The sequence below is a fragment of the Phalacrocorax carbo genome, chromosome 15 (genome assembly GCF_963921805.1).
Source record: "Phalacrocorax carbo chromosome 15, bPhaCar2.1, whole genome shotgun sequence".
Lineage (NCBI taxonomy): Eukaryota > Metazoa > Chordata > Aves > Suliformes > Phalacrocoracidae > Phalacrocorax > Phalacrocorax carbo.
Window position 1 is genome coordinate 1,870,106 of NC_087527.1, and position 20,009 is coordinate 1,890,114.

The following is a 20,009-nucleotide window of genomic DNA, read 5'->3' on the forward strand; positions in this document are numbered from 1 at the left end:
TATGATTTTAATATATATTTATATATATATATATATACAAAAAAATTTATATATATATAAAAATACAGTATGCACTATTGAGAGTGTACTGCATTTGGGTCCCTGTCAGTCTGGAGTGTGAATCAGAGAGCACAGCACTTGGCTGTGGAGATTCGGGGTAGATGTACGCAGCAAGGCTGGAGCAGAGCCGCAGTCCCTGCCTTGGCACTGTGCAAGGGCACAGGAGTGTCCGGCGATGAGGAGGGAGGACAACGCTAGTGGTATGGGACCCCTCTGATGAAGAGGTCCCATAAGACTGGATAACATGGTACCAGTGTGCTCTGGGCGTTCCAGGCAGGAGTTTCTGCTCTTTGCAGAATGGGTGAGGCTGAAGGAGGTGCAAATGGCATGTGTCCTCTTCATGAGCTGGATCTGGGCTCCCTTGCATGAGGTAAGGGTTGGAGCTGCCCAAGGCGGCCTTGGGGGCTGGTGGCTGTGGCCACGCAGGCTGCAGATCTCTACTGACGTTGCAGCATTGTCTAACCTAATGGTGCCCCTGTCGCTATTGCACTGAAGCCACTGAGCTCTCATTTCAGAGAAGCAGCCCTCGTTGCTTCCAAGTTTGCTCCATATTCCTTCCCTACTCCCAGTAACACCCCTCCTGCCCCCAGTCAGATAATGATGAATACCAGCGGGGGTCAGACTGGGCGTGGGGGTGAGGTGTGCATCCACTCCTGTGCTATTGCTGTGCTAGGCTCAGATGTGCAGGATTTTGCTTGTGGCATATTTTATAGCCTGTATGATTACGTGCGTACAGAAAACTGTAATCTTGTTGATGGTCCTTGGTGAAGTGCAGACTAGAAGTCTGCAAGAGCAAAATTTTATCAAATTAAAGCCTCCATTTATGCTCAGCTAAAGCAAAGATTCTCATCCCATTTTATCAGAAGCCTTAACCTTTGCAAAGTAGGCCCCAGTATTTTGGGGACTGTAAAAACACCTGACTTGTTTTGTGCCTCTGTGGTTGAGCTTCTATTCTGGGGACATTAGGTGCTTGGCTGCTGACTGGGGTTAAAGCACGGCAGGGTAAGACCTCACCATGAGGTGCAGGATGCTACCCCTTGTGCCCTGGCCTGATGCTGGGTGTGGGGGGATGGTGTGCGCGCAGAGTATCGGTGGGTGATGGAGATCCCCCACTGGCCCCTCTTGCCAGATGATGGTGAGGACAGGGACGGATGTGGGTGACAGTGGCAGTGAATGGAGCACGTGACGGGATGGCGGGTGCTTGGCGAGAGTGTGGGGAGCTCACCTCAAAGGCAGGAGGGGTGTACGACTAAAGCTGTTGGTACAGGAACTGAGAAAGGCCACTAGATCAGAAACCAAAGGAGCCAGATAGTAAAAAGCCCTGAGGAAGCAAACTGTAAGCAGGAGAAAGAAAAGAAAAGAAAAGAAAAGAAAAAAAAAAAAAAAAGAGAAACGAAAACACAGTGGAGTTGAAACAGGAGCGAGGTTTTATGGGAGAGGTTTCTACCGGTCAGGCTGGTTGTTAGTAGAGTCAGTCTTGCATGGTCTGCAACAAATTACTATAAATGGCCCAGACCTTTCCTCTTGTATCTCCTTGTTTCCTATTAAAGTAGCCCTCCCTCGATGCTAGTTTCCAGGAGGAGACAGCTTTGTCTGCTCTCAGGGGCTCTCTGCCCCCACTGACTCCACACAGAGCATCTCCAGGGCAGCTGCTGAACTGCCGTGGGTTTGGGTTTTTTTTTTTTACCTTGATGGAGGGTGAGATTTTAGCTTCTCCATCTTGCCGGATCTTCGGAATTGATGAAAACAGTGCAGCCAAACTGTGAAACAATCGCCACAATCTCTCTGCCTCCCACCTTTCTGCTCCATTATGGGAATGCAAGGACGTGCGGTGTCCACACGTCCCCAAGGCTGCGCCTGCCCAGGGACATCTCCGTCCCTGCACGGACACCTTCCCTCCCTGGGCCACAGCACGTTATTCTGCAAAGTGTATGTTATCCACACTGCGAGCAGCCATGAGATATACTTTTTCTCCATTTTAAATGGGTATTCCTGTATGATTAATTAACAGCTCACATCTGAGAGGCTTTGGAGCAGAGGAGGGCTGTTTCACCCCCCTGAGCACCACTGCATCACTGGCTCCTGCAAAGCCAAAAGCAAAAGCTCCTATCTATGGCTGCTGCAGCTGAGAATGCAGCAAACCCATAGGGAGGGGGGGAAAAGTCACCCAAAGGTGCTTCCTGGGCCGCGTGCCACCCAGACCCTGCCCTGCGGTGACCGGGGGCTGCTCACCTGCCAGGCCTCTAGCTGCTGCGAGAGGTTCACCTTCTGCTGGATGGCGTCCAGCAGCTGGCTGTTGAGGGACATCATGTCGATCTTGCACTTGGCCAGCTCCACCTCCACCGCGTTCTTCCTGGGGGAGAGTGAGAAACTGGGGCATGTGATTTTTTTTTTATTTTTTTTTTTTTTTTTTGTTTAAAGGAAGTGTTAAACATATCCTCGAGGAGAAGTCAACAATTTCTTTCATTGGCAAATCCCCAAATCCTAAGCTCCATCTCCGTCGTATTCTGGACAATCTATTCATCTGAAGAGTGGGACAGAACATCATTATTATAAAACCAGCAGATTTCTGGTAAGCACACTATGAAGAATGCATATGAAGATGAATATGAAGAGATTCCGATACACTGCTGTGTAGGATAATATAGAATCATAGCATGGTTTGGGTTGGAAGGGACCTTTAGAGGTCATCTAGTCCAAGCCCCTGCAGTGAGCAGGGACATCTTCAACTAGATCAGGTTGCTCAGGGCTCCTTCCAGTCTGGCCTTGAACGTTTCTTAGGCGTGGGGCCTCCACAACCTCTCTGGCCAACCTGTTCCAGTGTTTCACCACCCTCATAGTAAAAAAATCTTTTCCTTATATCCAGTCTAAATCTACCCTTCTTTAGTTTAAAACCATCACCCCTCGACCTGTCACAGCAGGCCTTGCTAAAGAGGTCACCCCCACCCTTCCTACAGCCCCCCTTTAAGGACTGAAAGGCCGCAATAAGGTCTCCCTGCAGCCGTCTCTTCTCCAGGCTGAACCACCCCAACTCTCCCAGCCTCTTCTCATAGCAGAGGGGCTCCAGCCCTCAGAGCATTTCTGTGCCCCCTCTGGCCCCACTCCAGCAGCCCCGTGTCCTTCCCGTGCCGAGGAGCCCCGAGCTGGAGGCGGCGCTGCAGGGGGGTCTCACAGAGCGGGGCAGGGGGGCAGCACCCCCTCCCTCGCCCTGCTGCCCGCGCTGCTGGGGATGCAGCCCAGGGGATGGTTTGTCTTCTGGGTTGTGAGCGCACATTGTTGGCTCATGTCCAGCTTTTCACCTCCCAGCACCCCCAAGTCCTTCTCCGCAGGGCTGCTCTCCATCCCCCCATCCCCCAGCCTGTATTGATACTGGGGGGTGCCCCCACCCAGGTGTAGGACCTTGTGCTTGGCCTTGTTGAACCTCATGAGGTTCTCACAGGCCCACCTCTCCAGCTTGTCCAGGTCTCTCTGGATGACATCCCGTCCTTCTGGTGTGTCAGCTGCACCGCTCAGCTTGGTGTCACCTGCAAACTGGCCGTGGGTGCACTCAATCCCACTGTGTCACTGGTGAGTATGGAAGTGTGCCTGGACACACGCAGGATCTACCATTAAGAATGGAGATCTAAACAAGGTAGAATCTACATTTAAATATTTTTTCCTTTTCTTCTGTTTACTAATTTATGGGAAAGGAAAAGTTATGTGCTAAAACCCAAACGACCCATGTCTGAACACTTGGTCGGTAAGTTGCAATATAAAACAAACAAACCCATTACAGAGTACAACTCTGCTTTTAGTTGGGACTTGGACTAAAGGAAGGAAGACTGTTTATCAGAACATATGCTTTTAAGAATGACAAATTGTTAAAGTTGTTTGAATTAAATGTTATGCTCTAAGGAAATTTCCCAACTTCAGTGGGGTTGTGCCGGCGCTTGGCAACCCCGCTGCTGTGTTTCTTTTGAGGCATTTGGTGGCTGCTGGGCACGTGATACCACGGCCAAGGTTGCCCAAAGGGCCTGAGTGCTCAGTGGCTGAGATGTTCCAGCTGCTACTGGCTAGTGGAGAGGAACTGTCCTCTAGGAAAGAGCAATTTCCGAAGCTGCCCAAGCTGGGAAATGCTGCTCACCAGGCTGGGAGCACACACTTTAGGTTTCTGGTTAACTGCTGTGTCTTTGGGAAGCTGTAACGTGACTTGCTGGGGACCATCTTTCCTTGCAAAAATTTTTGGGAGTAATAATTGCATCTTATTAACCGTAGCTAATTCATTGCTTCCTAATAGATCCCTTGTGCTCCTCTGCAGAAGAGCAATTTGGGAATTTGTGTTTATATTCCAGGTAGCAGTTGCCTGACACCTCCTATTATAGGATCCTACTTTCCTATTGCTTTCTGTGTTGCCAAACTTCAGCTTCAAGCTAAAAATTTTCCATGCCAGCTGTCTGCCTCAGGCAGTGATTTTATTTCTGTTCTGAGTTAGGGCTTTTTTTTTTGGGAGGGCTTCAACAAAAATGACTTAACCCTTGAGGTGCGAGGTGGGAAAGATATCAGGAGCCTCCCAGGTGGCTCGCTGCCTGAGAGCAGCCTGCTCAGTCTGTGGAGGGATGTTTTCATTTCTAGCAACAAGATGCTCTTGTCTGCTTTCACTTGCAGCCACTTTCTGCTCATTAATCACCCACCACTCACCCATGCACACTTGTCATGTCTCCCTTTCTCTGGGCTCCTGCCGCTGCAGGACAGTCAGCCGTAAATATTAGTGCTTTGTCCCAGCGGGGTCATTAGCCACCGTGGAGAAGCTGTACCCTTCCACTCCCGGCTATGGGTTTGAGCACCTTAAATAGCCTTTTGCTGTGAAGCTCCTTGTTGCTCCTTGGATATTACTGGGGGATTTATTGCGGTGGCAGTGTGTTGCCATAGCCACAGCAGAACCAGCAACCCACACGCACTGGAAATGTCAGAACTACCTCTCTGCACCCAGCAGAGCAGCTGGGATGCTCCTGACTTTTGCCAACAGATGGAGGTGTTACAGAGGACAGCGATGGAAATTTGGTAGCTGACTACCTGGGTGAGAGCAGCATGGATGATCAGGTCATTTAAGAAAAAGACGAAGGGATTGTGCATGCTGATTTAGTTCCCCACATCCTCAGAGGTGCAATGCTCTCGTGCTCCTCCTCTTGCTGAAGGTTTGAGTATTATGTGTTTCCATAAGAAGATGGACTGGTGACGTCCTGGCCAATCTGCTTATTGAAGAGATTATCAGATGTATCCTTTCTATCTAGAGCACAGGGGCATGAATATTCCTGCCCCTCTCCTTGGGCCAAAGGGTGCTCAGGGAAGTGTGGCAACCCCAAGCACAGAGCCAGGGAAGGCGGGGGTTTGGGGTACGGGGTAGCAAAACTGCACAGGAGGATGGGAAGAATAAAAAGTCAAAACAGTGGGAGAATTCTGAAAGGAGAAATAGAGAGTTACAGAACCGGCAATGCAAAAAAGACCCTGGAACAGGAAAGGAGAGCGCAATATCAGAGAAATGGTTTAGGGAAGAAGCCCAAGCAGGGCTTTAATGGGGATGGGCAGGAAAGCAGGATTGTGTGTCTGGAAGAGCAAAAGAAGAAAAATATGACAAATAGGGCAGACCTAGTGCTTCCATTTAGTTCCCTGAAGTTCTCTCTGCCTTGCTGTGACTCAGACCAGCAATAGGGATGGCAAAAACATGGTTCACAGCATCTTCCTAAATGCCCCCAATCCTGCCATGGGCCAGCTCTGGAAATCGGCGTCTCCTGCCCTGTTCCCAAGCTCCTGGCAGCATTTCCCAACACCAGCTAAGCCCAAATTCACTCCATCACTTTTGTAACAGCTACAGAAATTCGTGGAGGGTAGGAGAAACCCACCGGGACAGCATCTCCAGCCAAGGCACTCCATAATTGCCAACCCAGCTGGGCTTTGGCTGTTCGCATCACTTACTTGGCAATGGCCTCATCTCGGTCCCTGATGGCTTGCAGGAGCCGTTCATTTGTCTCCTTGTCTTCGGCAGTACCTCGCAGCCGGTCCCGTTCCTCCTTCAGCGTCGTCATTTCCACACTCAGCAGCGTGACCTGTGGGCAGAGGGAGGGCATGAAACCCAGGGTGGCTCAGACATATTCACCATGAGTGGGGGAAGAAAAAGACACAAGGGCCAACCTGGCAGCTGAGCTCTCCTGCTTGTAGGAGAAGCTGTGTCTGTTGGGAAGGGGCTGTTAGCGCTGGTGCAACCCCCCCTGAAATGTGGGGTTTGAGCAAGATGGGTCACCTGGACAGCCTCAGTAACATGCAGCAACAGCACTGAAAGCTGTGCGGGGCAGGGCCCGCCTGCAACTTTGCTGTCACTATGGCATTAGTGCTGAAATATTGCCCCTCTCCAAGCGGTTTGTCCTGTGCGTGCATCCTCTGAGTCTGCCTGTTGTATTCTGGTCTTTCCAGAGTTAAATTATTGTAAACATCATTTAATAGCAAAAAAGATTTTTTTGGAGAGGCCATTATGTCTCCTGAAGTAGTATGAAGCTGAAGACAAAGGATGTGCAAATTCCCTTTCACTCCATGGAAGGTGTTACTGGCACATCTTACAATTTTAATTAGACTTTAAAATATGTGTGGAGTCTTAAATAGTCTGAGAAATGATCTATCGTTTTGGTCCTGTGCAGAGTGAGTTAATAGGGTGTGAAATCATGTAAGGATTGCATTAGCACAGCTTTGTAATATTTCATACACCTTTAATTTCTTTGTCTAGGGCACACACATGCTCTGTTACGCTACTCCACCAACTGGAAACCCCTCCAGCATTTGACCCACCTTCTTTCTCTAAATGCAGCTCAGTAGTGCTTGAATCCTCAAAGAAATCTTTGAATAGAGGGCAGTTAAAAAGGGCTCATCACATCGGTGGCATGGGAGGGTCTGCCATGAGCATGGCATGTTGGGTCGCGGGGGGGTGGGGTGTGGGGATGGCGGGGTGTGGGTGTGGGGGGAGGAGGGCGAAAACGCGCCCTGTCTGTGCGCAGAGGCTCGCTGCTGGGTGCTGGGGCTGCCAGGGAATCGGGGAGCTCTGCCCGAGCTGTGCCCTCCCGCAGACCAGCACGGGAGGCACCTCAGAGCAATGATGGGCTGGAGAACAGTGGTGGGAGCTATGTGAAAGGTGCTGAGCACCACTGAAATCCCGGGGGACAGCAGATCAAGATGCCCCAAAAAACTGCATTCGGGGATAGAATTGTAGAATCATAGAATGGTTTGGGTTGGAAGGAACCTTTAGAGGTCATCTAGTCCAACCCCCTGGAGTGAGCAGGGACAGGGATTTGGGCTTTTAACATTTTTTGTCTGTGTTTCAGGTAAGGATGAGATGCTACAGAGGGAGGAAATGGACCAGGCAGAAGGTGTGAAACCACTTTCCATGGGCAGGAGTGATTCCTGTCTCCACCAGCTCACCTTGCTCTCAGGCAGGAGCAATGAATGTGTATGGTGCCACCAGGTCCCAAAAGCTGTTTAGGAGGAGTTCCCCTTTTATTGTATCAATGCCAGTGAGGGTGCAGAGGGCTGTGGAGGCAGCGATGCACTGCTACCCGGGGTGGACCAAATTTCTATGTGCATTGATTTTGCTTTAGTACTGAACTGACGACAATGTTGCCTCTTCTATGGGAGGTGGGAATAATTATTAATCTTTAGCAAGTGTGAGGCTGGGTTATGGGCAAAGCTGCGGGATGCGTGTACTTGCTGCGTGAAGCTGCAATGCTTCTCTAATAGCAATGTCTGCTGCACGTGTAGTTATGGCTCATCTTTCACCATATAACACAGAGGTGTGAGAAGAAAGTAGAACTGCAGTCTTCCCGTTACTCCCTAAATATTCAGAGCTTTTCTAGTCAGGGACCCCTAAAAGCAGAGATGGTGGTTCAGACTTGCGATCCAGGGTGGGTTCCCTGGCCCTTCCTGGCTGGGGAGTTCAGGGAGACCAGCCACAGCAAAAAGCAACCAAGTGCTGCTAGCTCCTGGTGTCCTGTCAAGGTCTCAAGTGCCCAGGAGCAGTGGTAAGGAGGTGCTGCACCCAGACAAGCAGGCTGGTGTATGGATGGTTGCTCAAAATCTGTGAATAAGCCTCTAACGGTCTCTATCAGCACAGGACAGTGGCAGCACAGCCAGAGCAGTGTCTGAGCGCATGCTGCACTAGGGGCGCAAGTATGGACCCTTGAAGGTGTCTCTTGTTGGTCTCTGAGTTGGTCACATCACTGAGAGGAGCAGTTCTTGGGGAAGGACAGGTACCAGGGCTGCGCCCTCATCACAGTCTGCCTCTGATCAGAGGCAGTAGCTTTGCCAGCAAGCCTGCTTCCCATCCGTGTACACATGCAGCTGTCGCTGCTGGGGTTATTAATGATGCTCTCACTCTTTTTCCTTCGGGCCCGTGGTGGGCGCTCCCATAGCCCTGCACAAGGCTGTCAGACCTTAGGTTGTGCTGACTTGCTGAACAAGGATGCGTTTTCTCTTCTCTTCTCCAAAGGGCTATGGCAAAAGGGCAGTATAGCACTGCTGACAAGACCAACCAAGGGCATTAATCCCATTCCCTGCTCAAATGCAGTTGGTACTGCACAAGCAGGTGCGCTAGAGGCTGCTTCTGCTGCAGCCTCCAGATCCCTTCCAGCATTTGGAAGCTTGTCCCATAGAGATAGGGATTGCAGCGCATCTCCTTGAATGCCTGCTTCCTTTGGCGGCTGTTGGCATAGGCCCTCAGCCACAGCCGATGCTACGTTCGGTGGGATGCAGTGTGATTATGTGCTTTGGGTGTGGTGTTGGTTTTGGTGTTGGATCATTTATTGCTGTTCAGATTGTCTTAGCCGGTCCCTGTTGGCCCTGGAGTGCTGCCTGGTGCCAGGCTGGCCATGATTAAGATTCTCTAGGTGTGCATTTATGAGGGTTTTGTGATGCTGCTGTGGAAGGCCCCAAACTTTGCGCCATGCCCAGCACAGCAGCGCTGGTTTGTCCAGCCAGTGGTTGCGTACACCCTTTATGAGGGCTTCGTGCGAGCAAGGCAGGTCACACTGGATACCTAGGGGTTTCCAGTACCCCGTATCAAGCAGCCTTGTGCTTTGGGGTCTTCTGCTGAGAAGAACTTAAGCGTGACAGGTTGGTTGAAAAGCAGATTGGGGGAAAGGTTTAAAGGAAGTTTGGCTGCTTGAGGTGGTGTCTGGGATGGGCCCCAGACATCTTGTCAAAAACTCTGATAGTAAATGCATGAAGCCTCTGCACTGAGCTTAACAGAATCTCCCTTATGGTTTTGGCCCAAATTCTCCTAGGTTATTTATTATGTTGAGCTATTCTGCGGAAGGCATGTCTTGGAGGATGAACACTGGAGTTACAAGACCACACGTAAAGAGTGGGAATTGCTAACCTGGCTGTGTAGTCGCTGCAGCTCCTCCAAACTCTGCCTCAGCTTGCCCCGTTCTCCCTCCATTAATTCCCTCAGGGCTCGTGAATCCTCGCTTGTTCGCCTGATCTGTTCCTCTAAGGTGTCGTCATCACTTCGTCGAGAGCTCTGACAGTGGGAGAGAAATCTCTTGCTCAGATTTCACTTTAAAAAAGGCAACTGCATTAATTTGATACTGGTTTGGGATGGGGGGGTACTAGACAAGGAAAAAGAAAGTGTGAATGTGACTTTGGTAGCGTTTCGGTTTTGTTCCCATATACCTCCACAGCAGAAACATGCTCAGCCAAGGGTGGTGCTTCTACAGATGATAAAAAGAGCATGCAGACATGTTGTCACCTTAGCATAAACCACATTTACGGAGACCTACTGACCGCTTGGTAACATAGCTATGGCCTCTGTGTTTGTAGATCTTTTGCAAGACTCTATTTTTTCATTTAACAAATACAGCTTCGCCTCTGTGCTCAGCTCTTACCAGCTGCACAAGTACTGAAACGAGGAGGGCGAGTACTCCCACGCAGGCCTGCAGTTGCAGGGTCTGCGCCGTCTTCCTCACCATGGCATCTCAAGTAAGTCATACTGGCAATGCAACCAGCTTGTGGGTGATGGAAATAGGCCTGATTCGAGCCATTGCAACAAGTGAGGTGTTTTTTCAAAATTCTGTGCTCCCACGGATGCGGAGTGGTCCTCCATGCCACCCCCTCCTCTCCAGCAGCCCTGGGACCATAACCCACAGACACTGCCTTGTGCCAGCAAAACCCTTCACCTGGCTGTGGATTTGAGCGTGGCAGCTCTTGCCAAGACATTTGTACCCAGTGTCAATTTGCAGGGGCAGGACCTACCCACATAGGGGTTATGATGGTTTTGTGATACTGTTGCTAATAAAGCAAGGATTAAAAAATCCTAAGGGAGATAACTGAACTGTGATGTATAAGACAATCTGCAGTGTTTGCATGTTGAAACTCTAACTTACTGCAAATCTCAAAGAAAGCCTACTTTCATTAGTTTTCCTGAATGACTCCCAGACCAGTGATGGTTGCATCAGCTTGAAACTTCTGATGGTCCGAGCACTGCAGGCTGAAACCCCCTGTGCTGGCTTGGCTCTTGGCTGACCATTTGAGACACATAATGCAGGCTGTGCACTGTGGCAGTCTATCTCTGTGGGACACAGAGGTTTTCTCAGAGATTGAGGACTTCAGGATCCAGCAGAAGCCTGCAGCCAGCTCAGTCACCTGGGCAAGGGGCCATACACAAGCCAAGGTCTGTCTGTGCCACCAACTTACCGTGGAGTCTGCCCCATCCAGCACGTTTTGGATCAGTCTTTTCAGCTCGCTGAGAGCTGCCCGTAGGCTGCCGGCTGGGACATCTTTGGCTGATGAGGTTTCTGAGGACTCGTCCATGGATGAGTCTGTAGAGACTGCTGAGTCTGCGCTGTCATTTCCTCTGAGATGGGAGCAGAGATATCGCACTTGGCAATATGCTTCCCAGAGCTGCAGCCTCAGCTGGAACAAGAGAGCCTGACATTAGCCTGAGAGCTCAAGGCCATGGAGATCCTCCTTCCATGGTGAAGTGAGGCACGTGGTGGCCAAACCTCACAAATATTTGTCTAGATTGCTATGTTGGCTTTGAAATGGATGCAGAGATTTACTTTCATATGGTCAAAAGGGTGTTGATACCAGGGCTGAGACCACAACCCCAGTTTTCTGGCTCTTGGTTCAGCTCCAAATCCAGATCAAATGTATTACACTCTCTCTCCCTCTGGAGCTGGTCACACAAGTTCATGGGCTTTCCCAGGGGCCAGAGGGCAAATACCTGTTCTCGTTCTTGTTCCAACTCCTCTGCCTCCATGCTCTGCTCTATCTCAGATAGCAGGGATGTGCTCGTTGTGTTGAAATTTTGGAGACTTCTCTCCTCACTGAGCTCTTCTACCTTCCCCTGCAGCTGCCGGTAGGACAGCCGCACCTCCTGGAGCTCCAGCTGGCTTTGGTGCAGCTTGCAAGAAAAAAATCAATGACTTTGTCAAGGAAGCAGGGAAAAAAAACTATTAGTGGAGGTGATATGGACTGGATGAATCTCTTGGTTTGTGAAGGAACTGAGAGGGAGGAATGGGTGTCACGAAAGAGGGTTTCCAGCCAGGAGGAATGTACTCTTGGCTGGTATTGCTATTTATTGGAGCTTAATAATCTCCAAATGTCATTAGAGACTGTTTAGACTCCAGAATATCCTGAAAGATAAAAATAGCAGGTTAATCAGCACTAAAATGAGGAACATGGTGAAGAAGTTGGGACTTAGATAAAAAAATTTGCTGAAAACAACTCAGCAGGAAGTGAATCCAAACAGAAAAGTAATATAGAGCTCTTTTAAAAAATCCATACATGTATATTAAATAAAAGGGAAAAAATATGCAGGGCTGTTTGGAGAGCTAGGGATTCAATGGTTGTCAACCCACAGAAGAGAAACGAAAAAAATCTTGCTCTCTACTAAGTTGTCTGAAGCTGCAAAGGTGCCGGCTTGCTCTCTGAGGAGCGATGTTTGGTGACACATGGCTGGGAACACCGTGGGGCTTGTTGGGAAGCTATCTGAGCAGTGAGAGCTACGAGGGCAGTTACTGCCGCCTGGGACAGCAGGGTCTAAAGAAGCTCCTTCTGGAGCCCATTCTATTATTAAAAAATAAAGTAAAATGAACTGCAGCCAGAGTTCCCTGCTTCCTTTTACATTTCCCTCATTTCCCCAGCACCCTGTCCCATTCCCTTGCTCAGATCTCCCTCCCAAGCTGCTCTTTGCTGCCAAGATGCCCCATTGTGGCTCCTGTTATCTGTCCTTACGGGGAACACCCAGGACCTTGCTTGCTGCCATGCTTACATGAGCCTTTTTATTCTTCCAATTGTTTTGTACCCCAGTTCCTCATTATCTTCCTGGTCAATTTTACTCCAAATCACGTCTTTTCCTCCATTTTCCCCCCCTTCCCTGTCCCATCACTGCCTCCTCACCTGCAGGTCCTTGTCATGGCTTTGTCTCTCCAGGATGAGGACTCGGTCCTGCAGCTCCTCCACGGTTCCCTGGAGCAGGTCGTTCTCCTCCATCATGGCACTAAGGCGATGCTCCAGCTCTCGCTTTCTGTCTGTCAGCATTTTGATCTGCGGAGGAAAAGGCAGTGTGGGACCCCGCACATTCCAGGGAGCAGAAAGGAGGGAAATCACATTCCCAAGAGAGAAATGAAACAGCAGAAAGCAAAAGTATGCACATACATATCCTGAACCTGTATGAGAGAAACTACCTCTGTGTGTGGTTTAAAGCTCAGGGAGGCTCTGAAAGGAAACTCCTCCTTCCCTAGGCTGCAGGAGCAGCTCCAAAGGGTCTGGGTGTCCATTGGCAGGAGGCCAGGGAGCAGGCAGAAATGTCCAAGCAGATTAAGTGAAGAGCAGCCCCGCTGACCCCTTGTACCTTAAAATTTGCAAGACTGGGCAAAACTAGTTACTTTTCCTGGCTGATCCCCAACTAAGCATCACGGTGTTTTCGCCTGTATGTGCGCTGGAAACCGCAGAGTGAGCCTGCGGGATTCTGCTCCCTGCAGGGCTGCGCCACAGCACTGCCCACAAGCTTTTCTTAATTGCTGCATGTTCGCCAGGTCCTCACCAGGGATTTTTCTGTCTTTTCATGTGTGAAGACTCCTTTCTGTGCCGTGCTTATTTTTAGTCTCCCGGTGATCGGTTGCCTTTAAAATTGGCTCATTTCTTTTAATTGTCAAGGGCAGTGATTTCAGGTGAAAAGGGACAACATGCCAAGCAAAACCTCTGTGATTCAGTTAGCTGGGAACAGTGCACAGGATGAATCAGCACTAACCAAGGTCACTTCTTGTTTAACCAAGAAATAGGAACCTTTTCCCAGATTAGTACACGCAGGACCTCTGGGGACTGGGTATGCCATTTACTAGTCTAGTATAACCCTAAATATTCCCTATGGCTTCCTTTCAATTCATGGACCACAGACAAATTCAGCAACTTCCCACTGCTTTCTTGGCCTCTTTGGGACCTTGTCTCTTTGTTGCTTTCCAGGATGCCGGAAAGATTTGGCTGCATGAAGGAATATTAGAAAACTGTGTGGATTTGCTATTTTTGCAGGGTAAAGGCTGCTGTAGGTATTAGACAGCTGCTCTCAGGTGACTAATGGTTTCTGAGCTATCTCTTCCCACCACCATCATGATTTGCGTGGGCTGGTGAAAAGGGATGTGGGAAAAATAACAGGTATGATACAGAGATTGTATCAAGAGTTCATATTTGGTACCCAAACCAGTAATGAACTCTCTGTGAATGATGGTGTAACAGAAAAAACAGCTCTGCCATGGGCCCTGGGCCATAGGAAAGGCACAGGGGGAAAGTTTGGATTTGGAAAGCAAGAGACGGGAAGGAGGTGAGGAGGCAAGGTGAGGCATGCACCGTGACAGGCATGCATGATGACAGCAACGCATGCGCGGGCAAACCCTTTCTGAGCCTCTATACTTACTTCAAGGACCTGCTGCTCCCCACCAAGGGGAGGGGAAGAAAAGGCGAGGGACCAACAGGGAGCAGGTGGGAGCGGGAGAAAAGAAGAAATTGAGAGATTTTAAGGAAAAGCTTTTCCAGACAGCTTACAAATAAAAAAAGCGGTAGGTTGGTAGAGTTGGACGTCTTCTACCCCTCTGGTTCCTGCCTACATGGTCTCCAGTGACCCCATCAAGAAAGGGAAGAAGAAGGAAGGTAATATTATTTCTGCTAATGTACCAGAGGCAAAACAGGCAGGCACTCCTTGCTTTCCCGTGTGCGTGGCTCAGAGGCAGGAGAGGATTGCTCCTTTCTTTTCAAGCATGAGAAACAGAAAAATAAACCCCTTGCAGACATTCCCACCATGCCCCAGAGTTTAATCTGTACTGGGCAGCAGCTCTGCAAGAGCACAGCCATGGTTTAGCTCCTGGAACGTCCTTCTCATCTGTTGATTTTGCAGGCATGCTTGTGGCTGAGGCAGCGGTGGAAGCTGGTCCATGCCACCCCAGCCAGCCCTGGGTTGCTGCAAAAATGCTCACTGGGGGAGTCCTTTGGCCCACAGCTACCATCTTTCTCTTTGTTTGCTCCAAGCAGCAGGTTTTCATTACGCAGTTCAGTGGCATTCATTATACAAGTTAAAACAGCCATTGGCCACCTTTTGGAGGAGTGGGGCCGAGCGCAGGTGACTCACCTCAGCCTGGAGGCTCTCCAGCCGCACGATGTGTTGGCTGCTGGAGGAGTTCTTCTCCCGAAAGTCCTCCCGGAGGGTGTGGACCTGCAGGGAGAGCTGCCGCTCCACCTCCGATGCCTGCAAGGAGACACAAGCTGGCGTTACCCTGCGGGGTTGTCCCATGGACAGAAAGCAGTTATCGCCTCCTGCCCATGGGAGGATCTGCCCCAATGGGACTTGCGCACAAGCCCTAGTTTTGGCAGAAACTCTGAAGCCTGCAGAGTCTGGACAACAGAAAAGCTCATCCTAGATGGACATTGAGGAGAGCAGCTATTTAGACCATGTCGATTTTCCCCTGGGGCAGCCAAAGGGACACAGCCTGTAACTTTCTTCCATTGCAAACTAGCCTAACTCCCATGGCCTACAGGGAATTTCGTTTTCCTCAAAAATAGTAGTCTGATCAGGGTTGAGGAAGAGACCAGGCCACTAACAAAGGCAGAGGGGAGGCAATCTCCACAGACCCCCCCTGAAACACTGCTATTAAATTAACATTTTCTAAACCTCTGAACATGTTTAGCACAGCTCTAAAATAACAAGAGTTCTTTGCCTCTGATGCCTGGCTCCTGCCAGGGCCAGACGGAGGAGCAGCCGCTCCACATGCCTGTCGGCGCGGGATTGCTGGGCTTGGCCCTCTTTCCCATTTCGAAGGATGCCCCATTTATGCGGGGTGGTTTGAGGACAGTGGAAAGGCCGTTCCTACCTGCAGGATCCAGGCTGCAGCCCGCCTCTATAAATGACAGCTTAGACTTGTTAACTACTCTCCAGGCGGCTTTATGGCTGATTCTTACGTGGTGAACACACTTGTTTAGGCTTATAAGAGAACATAAGGTTTTTATGACAAATCCCTAATGAGACAGCACAAATGGATGTTTTTCAATTTAATTAGCCTCCAACGGGATCCATTACACTTAGGCATGGACCTCCCCCTCCAGCAGATTAGCTGGAATTGAATCGATCCTCCTCAAGAGATGGCATTGCTGTCCTGCTTGGGACACAGACAGAGCTGTATGTCCAACGGCAGATGCCATCAGTGGCCACAATGCCTTAGACAGGGAGGTGAGATAGGAGGGAGGACTGGGGGCAGGCGGACAAAAACGTGTGTTGGGGTCAGCAGCTGCGGGCAGGTTTGGGAGTGCATCCTTATGTCTGGCAAACGTGGGGCAGGATTTGACCCAGGGTGCTCTGGCTGACAAGGAGCCCGAGGCAGCAGCTCCACCAAAGGGTGCAATGACTTTGCTCTAACCACTTGTGACCTCAGGAATGACCCAGCCTGAGCTGTGCACAAAGGCAACATCACCCTCTTTTAAACCGGTCCCTTATTTTGCACAGGCTGCAGCAAAATAATCAGAATCAGAAGCAAGGTAAAAGGTTGTTCCAGCTCCATCAAGTGGAGAAAACTGTGGTTGCCCCCAAAGCTGCTTGATTGCAGGGGCAGCAGAAGACAGAAGTGTGGCCACCAAAATCCAGTCTCTGACCACTGGCTTCTGGAACAACAATAAGAAATAATCTTGTCTACTAATTGGGTTTTAGTTCCCTTCTTATCCTGGATCAGTGTAACTGGTCTTTTACCCTTCTTTAAAGCCTCACATCAGAGGCCTTTGCATATTTCCCTCACCTCATTTATTTAACAAAGCTTCCTTGCACGGGCAGAGTACACAAAATGTAATGATAGCACAGCACTATAGGAAGGGGGTGGTTATTTTTCTTCCCTTAAGCAGCTATAGATTTCAAAGCATCCTGAGCAGCTATTAATTGGTGACACTAAAGAAGATGGATGGATTGTGCTTTTTTTGAATGATTCACTTGCTTTTGTAAAGACTGCTGAAACATCTTCATGCTGAAATACTCCGCAGGAGCTATCAAGGATGAGAAAGCACCAGATGAAAAGCATGGAAGGATTTTGCCTGCAAGATGCTGACCACACTCCCAAGGAGCACAAGTGATACCAGATGAGATGACACACTAGTTTTTAATGGTTAACTGTATAATGTAATTTATGTGCTAGAACAAGTCTATGTACAGACAGTGTAAACGTACAGTATAACAGTAGAGAAATGAGAGAGTGTTAATGGCGTTGTAAAAATCCCGGGTAAGACAATATATAGCTGCTGTTGCTAGTTCTAGTCCCCATGCTCATATTGGAGCAGGTGAAGAGATGGGCTGCAAGGGTGATCCAGATTGTGGAGAGTCTGTTATATGAAAGGAGACTAAAAAAGGATGGCTTGTTTTATCTCGTGCAATGAATGCTGAAAGAGTACTCCCTATAAATACATCACGGCTAAGCACACAGAAGGGAGAAGTGCTATTTAAGCAGAAGCACAATTTTGGCAGAAAAAATGATGTGCATAAACTGGATAAGAGTATATTAAGGCTGGGAATAGGAAGATTTCTACATTTCCAAGGAGCTGCGGTATGATTCCTTCTCCTGCACCATTACAGTAGGAGAAATGGTTGCAAAAATTAATTTTGTGATGGAGCTGGATCACTTCATCATGCAGTTTCTTTCAGAGGGCTGCCTATGACAGAAGGGAAATGAATTGACCTCAAAGGTCCTTTCCGGTACAGGACTGCTTGCAGGACTGTAAGGTTTGTATTCATCAGCTTTAAATCATCATCTGGAATTTATCTACTTGCTGCTCAGCTTACATGCTCACACATCTTATTCCCGCAGTCATAGCCCACATGGAAGGAAGAAAGGATTCACTTACTGTTAGCATTCAGGGCCCTAAAGCAGACAGGATGTTACAGTGTCACCTCAACACACACCATTCACATCATACCTCATGCAGCAGAGAAAAGTTAAAAATAAAATACTTTCTTTAGCCTCACACAGTGCTGACCAGCCATTTAACAGAAGTAAACAGAAATTAATATATCATGTGTTTCCCTCCACAGAGGAATGAAGAAAAGTCTTCATCCAGTCCTTCTAGTTAGGGAAATGGCCATACCTTTAGCCTTAGCTTTGCAGAGATTTGATTTTTCATAGGCATGTGTCAAAATCTTCTGAGCTGAGCTCTGGACATGGAAACCCCCTTTTCATGCTACATTTGTTTCATAGGGTCTTAATACTGCTGCTGAGCTACCCTTTCTAACTGATTATAAAGTCTAGATTTTAACATCCATTTGCATTATTTTATGGAAAACCACCTTGACAGTGTCAAGGATTTGTCAGGCTTTATGGCGTATTTTCATACGGCGCCTGCTTGGGCTCTCCACACTGCTGTACACGTGTGCATGTGTACACGTGTGTTTTAAACCATGAGCTCACTACTGAGTCCTTCTAACATGCTCTTTTACTTAGCGTCATCAGAAGATGTAACCTTCTATCTACATTTTCCCTTTATTTCTCAAATAAGCTATGGCTTTTGTTGAATTGAAGCCAGTTTCTTCTGCCTCAGCCAGTCTGTCTTTACTCTCATTATGCAAACTGTAGGGCTGTCTCTTCACCATCAGTGTTTTCCTAAACATTAAAAGCTAAAACCTTTTGTGGTTACGTCAATCATTTAGCGATGCATTGATTTTGCTACAGAGAAGTAATATTCTTTCTAAAAAGGCAGACATATATCGTCCAACATCATAGCTTTGCTCTGTAGTTAAGAAAGAATTAATTTCCCGGGTATAGGCAAATTAGCCAACACAGCCACCAGGCAGAGTTTGAACCATATCTGCAAAAGCATAGACATCAATTCTCAATTAGATATACTCAATCAACTGTGAGAGTTGTTTTCTGGACTTCAGGCAAGGTTTAGATGAGATTTGGGCAGTGCAAGAAGAAAGTTTGGCCTCTGCTCTAATTAGGGATTTTTTTTGTTGTTGCAAACCTGATTAAGTTTCTCTCATGATTAATTCTGAAGTGCTGAAATACACAAAACTGTGTAGATATTTGGCAGAAAAATATGGCTTGCCGGTTACAATAACTCTGAGAGGTTTAACATCTGGGATATATGAGCAAGAAATAAATAAATGCAAATAAATTGGAGCACTGATGCTCCTGTGAAGAGGGGATCTTTGATCTTTGAAATGTTTGGGATGGACTGTGGGAAACGAACGGCCTGTGGGTAGGTCTCATACAAAGAAAACCCTCTTTTGGGGAAAGGTTTGCTAAATAAAACTAACTGTACAAAACATCCAGCTATAAGTTATGTCAGAAAGAAAAGAAGAACGGAAAAAGTTTAATAGATTGTAGCTGGGTGAAGAAACCAATGCTTCCATATGATTTACTCCTACAAACAAGATGATTCAAATTTAACAAAGGATATTAAAGATTTTCTTGCCTAAAATAGCTAAGAAAGAGAAGTCCTAATTAGTGCTAAATTTGTAACACTCAGGAGACCGTGTTATCCCTTTTATTAATTTGCTAATAGCTTTGTTCAGGGGACTCCCCGTTCCCACTGTGGTACCATTAACACTTCAAACCACTAATCGCTGCCTCCCCTGGCTTCAGGTTCCTGGATTCCCAGCTCTTCTCTGGGAGGAAAATATATTTGGCTACTGAAACGCAAGCAAAAGAGGAAACAACAAACCTCCTGCTTTAGAATAATAATTAAAAAAAATACATTAATCCGACTGCCAAGGGAAACCCCAGAGGGTTGGGATTGCTGCCCCACCACCACAGCCGGCACCCCGGCACCCCGGTGCCCACCGGCGGTGGTGGGAAGCCTGGTTTTCTAGGCTAGCTGACGCATGCCAAGACAGCAGTGAGGCTGAGACTATTTTTGAGCCCTTGACATGCTGGCACCATAAGCAACCGTCTCTATTTTGCATACCTGGAGGTTTCCCGCTTTGGGAATCTTTGAGAGATTTTTAGCAAAGCTGTTAATTCAGGTCAACTTTAAACTGTTATTCGAAGCATTCGCCCCGGTGCGCCAGCGCCGCCGCACGCGTGGCGAACAGCAATGGCCCAGTGGCGGGCTGGCCAGCCGCCAGCCCAGCCGCTCTCTCACTCCCCCTCCTCAACAAGGTGGGCGGAAAATAAGATGAAAAAAGTTCACGGTCTGAGATAAAGACAAGGAGGTCACTAACACAAATTCAGGGGAATTTGAAGTAAAATTAGTGACTGGGAGATGTAATGGGCAAAGCTCGGGCTGGCCATTGCCAGGGACTGGACTAATAGTGGGGATTTGTTGTTGTTGCAAAGCGATGCAGGGACGCGGGGTGGAGCTGCACTGGGTGTATATTGCCCACCTTCGCAGTACTGTGATGGTGCAACTTCCATTTTGGTGCGAGGAGATTGTTTTTTTTCTGGTTGATGTCGTCAGCGAAGTTTGTGAAG

The 20,009-nt window shown here is 48.5% G+C and overlaps 1 protein-coding gene across 1 annotated transcript in view; it reads right to left on the minus strand.

Moving 5' to 3' along the window:
• Nucleotides 1-20,009, minus strand: part of BICDL1 (BICD family like cargo adaptor 1) — a 51,885-nt gene that overhangs the window by 5,859 nt on the left and 26,017 nt on the right. The window contains exons 3-9 of the mRNA XM_064466385.1: nucleotides 14,699-14,815; nucleotides 12,478-12,624; nucleotides 11,300-11,479; nucleotides 10,771-10,989; nucleotides 9,455-9,598; nucleotides 6,013-6,143; nucleotides 2,293-2,413 (exon numbers count right to left, since the gene is read on the minus strand). Coding sequence (XP_064322455.1) covers nucleotides 2,293-2,413; nucleotides 6,013-6,143; nucleotides 9,455-9,598; nucleotides 10,771-10,989; nucleotides 11,300-11,479; nucleotides 12,478-12,624; nucleotides 14,699-14,815 — 1,059 coding nt within the window. The remainder of the gene's footprint in view (nucleotides 1-2,292; nucleotides 2,414-6,012; nucleotides 6,144-9,454; nucleotides 9,599-10,770; nucleotides 10,990-11,299; nucleotides 11,480-12,477; nucleotides 12,625-14,698; nucleotides 14,816-20,009) is intronic.